The following is a 9,265-nucleotide window of genomic DNA, read 5'->3' on the forward strand; positions in this document are numbered from 1 at the left end:
TTTTTTTTTTTTTTTTTGAGACCAAGTCTGGCTCTGTCACCCAGGCGGGAGTGCAGTGGCGTGATCTTGGCTCACTGCAGCCTCCGCCTCTTGGGTTCAAGTGATTCTCCTACCTCAGCCACCTCAGGAGTTGGGACTACAGGTGCCCATCACCATGCTTGTTTGTTTGTTTGTATTTTTAGTAGAGATGGGGTTTTGCCATGTTGGCAAGACTGGTCTTGAACTCCTGTGCTCAAGTGATCCGCCTGCCTCAGCCTCCCAAAGTGTTGGGATTACAGGTGTGAGCCACCGCATCCGGCCAAAATACATTTTTCAAAAAAAGAGGGTGAGAGGCTGGGCACAGTGGCTCACGCCTGGAATCCCAGCACTTTGGGAGGCCGAGGCGGGCGGATCATGAGGTCAGGAGATCGAGACCATCCTGGCTAACACGGTGAAACCCCATCTCTACTAAAAATACAAAAATGAGGCAGGCGTGGTGGTGTGCACCTGTAGTCCCAGCTACTCGGGAGGCTGAGGCAGGAGGATGGTGTGAACCCAGGAGGCGGAGCTTGCAGTGAGCCGAGATCGCACCACTGCATTCCAGCCTGGGTGACAGAGCAAGACTCTGTCTCAAAAAAACAAAAACAAAAACAAAAAACAAGAAGAAATTAGCTAGCCATGGTGGCAGTTGCTGTAGTCCCATCTACTCAGGAGGCTAAGGCAGGAGAATGGCTTGAACCTGGGAGGCAGAGGTTGCAGTGAGCCGAGATTGTGCCACTGCACTACAGCCTGGGCGACAAAGCCAGATTCCACCTCAAGACAACAAGAACAACAACAACAAAGACCTTTACATATGCTATTCCCTTTGCCCCCAAAGCCTTGAGCTGGGCATGGTGGCTCATGCCTGTAATCCCAGCTACTCCCAGGACTGAGGCAGGAGGATCACTGGAGCCCAAGAGTTCAAGGCTGCAGTAAGCTATGATCACACTGCTGTACTCCAGGCAGGGCAACAGAGCAAGACCCTATCACTAAAACAAACAAACAAAATTCAAAGCCTTAGAGGACATCTACTCATTCTTTTTAGACTTGGTTTCAATGGTACTGTTTGTTTTCTGTTGTTGAGTCTGTTTTTGTTTTGTTTTGAGGCAGGGTCTGGTTCTGTCACTCAGGCTGGAGTGTAGTGGTGCAATCATAGCTCACTGCAGCCTTGAACTCCTGGGCTCAAGCAATCCTTCTGCCTCAGCCTCCAGAGTAGCTGGGACCACAAGTGTGAGCCACCATGCTCAGCGTTTTGGTTTTTTTTTAGAGACAGATTCTTACTCTGTCGCCCAGGCTGGAGTGCAGTGGCGCGATCTTGACTGACTGCAAGCTCCGCCTCCTGGGTTCACCTGCCATTCTCCTGCCTCAGCCTCCCAAGTAGCTGGGACCACAGGTGCCCGCCACCACACCCGGCTAATTTTTGTATTTTTAGTAGAGATGGGTTTCACCATGTTAGCCAGGATGGTCTCAATCTCCTGACCTCGTGATCCGCCCGCCTCGGCCTCCCAAAGTGCTTGGATTACAGGCATGAGCCACTGTGCCCAGCCTTTTTATTATTATTATTATTAAATTTTTTGTAGTGATGGAGTCTCGCTATATTGCTCAGGCTGGTCTGAAACTCCAGCCACACCCATTTATTATCATACAGTCACACCCATTTATCATACAGCCACACCCAATTATTGTCATATAGCCACACCCATTTATTTATCTATTATCTATGGCTGGTTTTCAGCTACAGTGGCATAGTTGTGTAGTTGAGACAGAGTCTGGATGGCCCACAAAGCCAAAAATGTTGACCGGGTGCAGTGGCTCATGGCTGTAATCCCAGCACTTTGGGAGGCCAAGAAGGGTGGATCACCTGAGGTCAGAAGTTCAAGACCAGCCTGAGCAACATGGTGAAACCCCGTCTCTACTAAAAATACCACAGTTAGCCAGGCGTGGTGTCAGGTGCCTGTAGTTCCAGCTACTCGGGAGGCTGAGACAGGAAAATTGCTTAAACCAGGGAGACGGAGGTTGCAATGAACCAAGATAGAGATTGCACCACTGCACTCCAGCCTGGGCAACAGAGTGAGACTCTGTCTCAAAAGAAAAGCCAAAAATATTTACTAGCTAGCCCTGTACAGAAAAGGTTGGCACTGGGTGCAGTGGCTCATGTCTATAATCCTATCACTTTGGGAAATGAAGGCACAAGGATTACTTGAGCCCAGCCTTGGCAGCATAGCAAGACCCCATCTCTATACAAAACAGTTTTTTTTAGACAGGGTCTCACTCCGTCACACAGGCTGCAGTGCAGTGGCACCATCGCCACTCACTGTGACCTCCACTTCCCAGGTTCAAGCAATTCTCCTGCCTCAGTCTTCCGAGTACCTGGGACTACGGATGCGTGCCACCATGCCCAGTTAATTTTTTTTTTTTTTTTTTGATAGAAATGGGGTTTCATCATGTTGTACAGGCTGGTCTTGAACTCCTGAGCTCAAGTGATTGACCCACCTTGGCCTTCCAAAGTGCTGGGATTACATGTGTGAGCCACTGTGCCCAGCACCCATCTGTATAAAAATTTAAAAATTAGCTGTGTTTGGTGGCACGCACCTGTGGTTCCAGCTACTTTGAAGGCTGAGGCAGGAGGATCACTTAAGCCCAGGAGGTCAAGGCTGCAGTCAGCTATGATGGCACCACTGCATTCCAGGCTGGGCAATAGAGTGAGACAGTGTCTCTAAAAACAGTAAAATAAAAATAAAATAAAATAAACATGAAAAGAAAAATTTTGCCACCCACCCGACCCTTTTGAACTGTACGATTTATTAGCTATAGGTTTGGGATACTCAGAAGTGTTTTGGAGGAGAAGGTCTTGGGAAAGCCCTTTCTCACATAACTCTGATTCTATTCCTCATCCCCTGACCTGTTTGGATAGAGGCTTTTTGATTAGAATAGAATAGAATAGAATAGAATAGAATAGAATAGAATAGAACAGAATAGAATAGATCCGGGTGTGTTTGTACCAGGGAAAGGTAAGTCTCGTTTTGTGCAACTTTTGTTTCTGTATGATACACATCTGGAAAGGCAGGTATGGGATGATGATGATGTAAAATCTCTTTCCTAATAGGTGTCATGATCAGAGGAGTTTGACACCTGCAGCCTTACCAGGTAGCTACAGGTGGCTCAATTTATTTTATTTGGGGACAGGCTACAGGAGAATCCAGTGGAGGACAATTTCGCATGCAATAAGAACACACAGCTATACTTGGGCTCAGCACACACCTGAATCAGCCCTTTCTAGGTGCCTTTTATTTTTTAGAGACAGGATCCCACTCTGTTGCCCAGGCTGGAATACGGTGATGCAATAACAGGGTACTGCAGCTTCAAACTCCTGGACTCAAGCAATCCTCCTGCCTCAGCCTACCAGATAGTTTTTATTTTTTATTTTTTATTTTTTAATTTGTAATTTTTGGCTGGGTGCGGTGGCTCACGCCTCTAATCCCAGCACTTTGGGAGGCCGAGACGGGTGGATCACGAGGTCAGGAGATTGAGACCATCCTGGATAACACGGTGAAACCCCGTCTCTACTAAAAATACAAAAAACTAGCCAGGCGTGGTGGCGGGCGCCTGTAGTCCCAGCTACTTGGGAGGCTGTGGCAGGAGAATGGCGTGAACTTGGGAAGCGGAGCTTGCAGTGAGCTGAGATCAGGCCACACCAGCCTGGTTGAGCAAGACTCCGTCTCAAAAAACAAAAACAAAAACAAATTTTTTTAATTTTTAATTTTTTGAGACGGAGTCTTGCTCTGTCACCCAGGCTGGAGTGTAATGCTGTGATCTCAGCTCACTGCAACCTCCACCTCCCAGATTCAAGTAATTCTCGTGCCTAAACCTCCCCTGTAGCAGGGATTATAGGCATGCGCCACCACGCCCAGCTAATTTTTGTATTTTTAGTAGAGATGGGGTTTCACCATGTTGACTAGGCTGGTCTCAAACTCCTGACTTCAAGTGATATACCCGCCTTGGCCTCCGAAAGTGCTGGGATTACAGGCATGAGCCAGCGATGCCCAGCCCACAGCTAGTTTTTAAATTTTGTGTAGGGACTGGATCTTGCTATGTTGCCCAGGGTAGTCTTTTTTTTTTTTTTTTTTTTGAGACGGAGTCTTGCTCTGTTGCCCAGGCTGGAGTGCAGTGACCAGATCTCAGCTCACTGCAAGCTCCGCCCCCAGGTTCACGCCATTCTCCTGCCTCAGCCTCCCAAGTAGCTGGGACCACAGGCGCTCGCCACCTCCCCCGGCTAGTTTTTTGTATTTTTTAGTAGAGACGGGGTTTCACCTTGTTAGCCAGGATGGTCTCAATCTCCTGACCTCGTGATCCGCCCGTCTCGGCCTCCCAAAGTGCTGGGATTACAGGCATGAGCCACCGCGCCCGGCCGCCCAGGGTAGTCTTGAACTTCTGGCCTCAAGTGATCCTCCTGTCCTGACCTTCCAAAGTACTAGGATTAAAGGTGAGAGCCACCACAGCCGGCCTCCCAGTGCCTTCTGCAGGGGCTCTCATCTGGAGGTGGGATGAAAAGAGAACACTGTACCGCGGTGGATGCTGGGGACTCCAGAGAGAAGAGCTCTAGAGCCCTTACCCATCATCTCAGCCTCCGAGGACCAATCATTCAGCTCCCTCCCACGTTACAGGTGGAACTACTGAGGACCGGAAACCATATCTCTGGCCAAGGAAGAGAAAGAATCAGTGAGACCATGAGGATCCCGGAGTCTCATAATCCCACTTCCCAGGTATGGGAAACCCCGGGGTCAAAGGTAACAGGATCAGAGCAACCTGAGCATCCTGGAACTGAGCCTCCAACCCTCCTCCCAAAAAAGTCTCCTGGACTCACCAAGTTTTAAGTCCTGGCTCTAATAACCAGGGTGACCCTGAGCACAGCCTTCAAACTCCTTGAACACCTGTTTCATCACCCGGAAAATGGGAAGAAGTCTATATCATATAGATTGCGTCTAACTCCCAATGTCACTGTGCACATTAAAGGAGGTGTTTCATGTAAAATGTTTAGGGCCATGCCTGGTACACAGCAAGCACTCTTTTTTTTTTTTTTTTTTTTTGAGATGAAGTCTCACTCTGTCGCCAGGCTGGAGTGCAGTGGTGCAATCTTGGCTCACTGCAAGCTCCGCCTCCTTGGTTCAAGTGATTCTCCTGCCTCAGCCTCCTGAGTAGCTGGGACTACAGGCACCCGGTACCACGCCTGGCTAATTTTTTGTATTTTTAGTACAGACAGCGTTTCACCATGTTGTCCAGGATGGTCTTGATCTCTTGACCTCATGATCCACTCCCCTCGGCCTCCCAAAGTGCTGGGATTACAGGTGTGAGCAATTGCACCCGGCCAGCAAGCACTCTTTTGCTCACCGAGCAGGGGCTATGTGCAGAGCATAGAACTAAGCACTACGAGGCCGGGCATGGTGGCTCATGCCTGTAATCCCAGCACTTTGGGAGGCTGAGGTGGGCGGATCACCTGAGGTCGGGAGCTCGAGACCAGCCTGGCCAACATGGCGAAACCCTGTCTCTACTAAAAATACAAAAATTAGCCAGGCGTGGTGGTGGGCACCTGTAATCCCAGGCTGGAGTGCAGTGACGCAATCTTGGCTCACTGCAAGCTCCGCCTCCCGCTCACTGCAAGCTCCGCCTCCCAGGTTCAAGTGATTCTCCTGCCTCAGCCTCCTGAGTAGCTGGGACTACAGGCACCTGCCACCATGCCCGGCTAATTTTTGTATTTTTAGTAGAGACGGGGTTTCACCATGTTGGCCAGGCTGGTCTCAAACTCCTGACCTCAGGTGATCAGCCTGCCTCAGCCTCCCAAAGTGCTGGCATTACAGGCATGAGCCACCGTGCCTGGCCTTTTCCTTTTTTTTTTTTTTTTTTTTTTTTTGAGATGGAGTCTCGCTCTGTCACCCGGGTTGGAGTGCAGTGGCTGGATCTCAGCTCACTGCAAGCTCCGCCTCCCGGGTTCACGCCATTCTCCTGCCTCAGCCTCCCGAGTAGGGGGGACTACAGGCACCCGCCACCACGCCCGGCTAGTTTTTTGTATTTTTTTAGTAGAGACGGGGTTTCACCGTATTAGCCAGGATGGTCTTGATCTCCTGACCTCATGATCCGCCCGTCTCGGCCTCCCAGAGTGCTGGGATTACAGGCTTGAGCCACCGCGCCCGGCCTTTTTTTTTTTTTTTTTTTTGAGACAGGGTCTCCCTCTGTCGCCCAGACTGGAGTGCAGCAGTACGACCTCAGCTCACTGCAGCCTCCACTTCTTGGGTTCAAGAAATCCTCCAGGCCGGGCGCGGTGGCTCAAGCCTGTAATCCCANGCCACCGCGCCCGGCCTTTTTTTTTTTTTTTTTTTGAGACAGGGTCTCCCTCTGTCGCCCAGACTGGAGTGCAGCAGTACGACCTCAGCTCACTGCAGCCTCCACTTCTTGGGTTCAAGAAATCCTCCAGGCCGGGCGCGGTGGCTCAAGCCTGTAATCCCAGCACTTTGGGAGGCCGAGACGGGCGGATCACGAGGTCAGGAGATCGAGACCATCCTGGTTAATATGGTAAAACCCCGTCTCTACTAAAAAGTACAAAAAAAAAAAAAACTAGCCGGGCAAGGTGGCGGGCGCCTGTAGTCCCAGCTACTCGGGAGGCTGAGGCAGGAGAATGGCGTGAACCCGGGAGGCGGAGCTAGTAGTGAGCTGAGATCTGGCCACTGCACTCCAGCCTGGGCGACAGAGCGAAACTCCGTCTCAAAAAAAAAAAAAAAAAAGAAATCCTCCCACCTCAGCCTCCCAAGTAGCTGGAACTACAAGCACACACCACCACTCCCAGCTAATTTTTAAAAACTTTTTATAGAGACACGGTCTTGTTATGTTGCCCAGGCTGGTCTGGAACTCCTGGGCTCAAGCGATCCTCCTGCCTCGGCCTTCCAAATTGCTGGGGTTACAGGCATGAGCCGTGCGGTAGGTACATCCATGATTTTTTAGCACTTCCCATGTGGTGTTTTAACAGGGAAAAAGAAGACCAAGCAGAATGCCCAGAACTGAGGGGTTTCCTAGGAGGTGGGATTTTTTTTTTTCTTTGTGAGACAGAGTCTCGCTCTTTCACCCAGGCTGGAGTACAGTGGCACAATCTCAGCTCACCGCAACCTCTGCCTCCTGGGTTTAAGCGATTCTCGTGCCTTAGCCTCCTGAGTAGCTTGGACTACAGATGCCTGACACCGTACCCAGCTAATTTTTTATTTTAGTAGAGATGGGCTTTCACCACGTTGCCCAGGGTGATCTCGAACTCCTGAGCTCAGGCAATCCACCCACCTTGGCCTCCCAAAGTGCTAGGATTACAGACGTGTGCCACCGCGCCCAGCCAAGAGGTAGAACTTTTTAAATACAGAAACCAGGATAGTCCCGGGCACACCGGGACAAGTTGATCAGAGGGTACAGCTACAAACAAGACAGACACAGTCACCTCTTCCAGGAAACCTTTCCTGATTGGCCCATTCCCTCTGGCTCAAGGGCGCCCTCTGCTTCCCCCAACCACAGCTGCCTCTTTGCCCCCCAAGAAGACACCATCACTCCCGGTTGCAAATGCCTGCAGTCACATCAGCGTTAGCTTAGGGAAGACAGAGACTGGCTCTTTTCCTGGCCACCGATGTGTCTCTAAAACCTACCACAGAGCCTGGCATCAAGTAAAGACGAGTAAATGAATGAAAGCTGGGACTCTTTGGCTAACAGATGAGAAAACTAGGGCTCAGACAGGGGAACCACTCCAGCAAGATTCCCCAGTAAGGATGTATGGGGAGGAACCGGGATTCGAACCGGCAACTGGAGAGACTCCTTCACACACCCGCGCACTCACCGTGTTGTAGAACTCAGCCACCAGCTCCGAGTACTGGAAGTTGCTCTCACACCAGTCCACCTCGGAGCTCTGATAGGCGAAGATGCTAGGCATCTTGTCTCAGTGGCCACCGCCAGCCGGCTGTGCCCGGCAGAGAGGAGAAGGCAAGTTTGGGAAGGCCGGGCCCTGGTGAGGCGGGGAGAGGACAGCCCGGTGCCCCGCGGCAGGCAGACTGAGAGGAAAAACCTGCTGGGCCGCTCCCCAGTTGCACCAGGGCAGCCTGGCTGTGCAGTGAGAGCAGCCCTGGGCATAAGCCATGGCGCTAGCACTGTCCAGGCAGGGCAGGGGGCAGGAGTACGCAGGGAAGAGGCCTCCCATCCAGACTCCCCAGGAATAGGAATTGGGGTGGGGGGCAGTGGAGGGAACTGTTTTTATCTTTTATGTACTTATTTATTTATTAGAGTTAGGGTCTTGCTCTGTTGCTCAGGCTGGAGTACAGTGGCATCATCATAGCTCACCGCAGCCTCAAACTCCTGGGCTCAAACAATACTCCTGCCTCAGCCTCCTACGTAGCCAGGACTACAGGCACATGCTGCGACCATGCCTGGCTAATTTTTTTGTTTGTTTGTTTTATTTCGTTTTGCTTTTGTTTTTGTTTTGAGATGGTGTCTCACTCTGTTGCCCAGGCTGGAGTGCAATGGCGCAGTCTCCCAGCTCACTGCAACCTCCGCCTCCCGGGTTCAAGCAATTCTACTGCCTCAGCCTCCCAAGTAACTGGGATGACAGGCACCCACCACCACACCCAGCTAATTTTTGTATTTTTAGTAGAGGCAGGATTTCACCATGTTGCCTAGGCTGGTCTCCAACTACTGACCTCAAGCAATCCGCCTGCCTCAGCCTCCCACAGTGCGAGGATTACAAGCGTGAGCCACCACATCTGTACTATTTTTTATATACTTATTTGTTAGAGTCAGGGTCTTGCTCTGTCAGCCAGGCTGGAGTGCAGTAGCACAGTCATAGCTCACCGCAACCTCAAACAACTGGGCTCCAGCAACGTTCCTGCTTTAGCCTCCCAAGCAGCTGGGACCACAGGCACAGTCTGCCACCATGCCTAGCTAATTTTTTATTTTTTTTATTTTATATTTTGTAAAGTCGTGATCTTGCCATGTTGCCAAGGCTGGTCTCGAACTCCCGGGCTCAAGTGATCCTCACGTCTCAGCCTCCCAAGATGCTGGGATTGAAGGGAGGGGACTGTTTTTAGAACTGTCATTCAAAAATAATAACGTAGAGTCCATTGAGATGAGTAGCATGGCTATCCCAAGTTTACAGACGAGTAAACAGAGACACGGAGCACAGTCATTTGAGAGGGCACACAGATGGTAACCCTAGGCTGGCTCTGAACTCAGG

General features: G+C 50.7%; 1 protein-coding gene across 1 annotated transcript in view; it reads right to left on the reverse strand.

The window, feature by feature from the left end:
- The window catches only part of ACER1 (alkaline ceramidase 1), a 21,407-nt gene extending 13,354 nt beyond the window's left edge, over positions 1-8,053 (reverse strand). The window contains exon 1 of the mRNA XM_025368498.1: positions 7,880-8,053. Within this exon, the coding sequence (XP_025224283.1) occupies positions 7,880-7,972 (93 nt within the window). The 5' untranslated portion in view covers positions 7,973-8,053. The remainder of the gene's footprint in view (positions 1-7,879) is intronic.
- Positions 8,054-9,265: the final 1,212 nt, after the last annotated feature.

The sequence above is a fragment of the Theropithecus gelada genome, chromosome 19, assembly GCF_003255815.1.
Source record: "Theropithecus gelada isolate Dixy chromosome 19, Tgel_1.0, whole genome shotgun sequence".
NCBI classification, from domain to species: domain Eukaryota; kingdom Metazoa; phylum Chordata; class Mammalia; order Primates; family Cercopithecidae; genus Theropithecus; species Theropithecus gelada.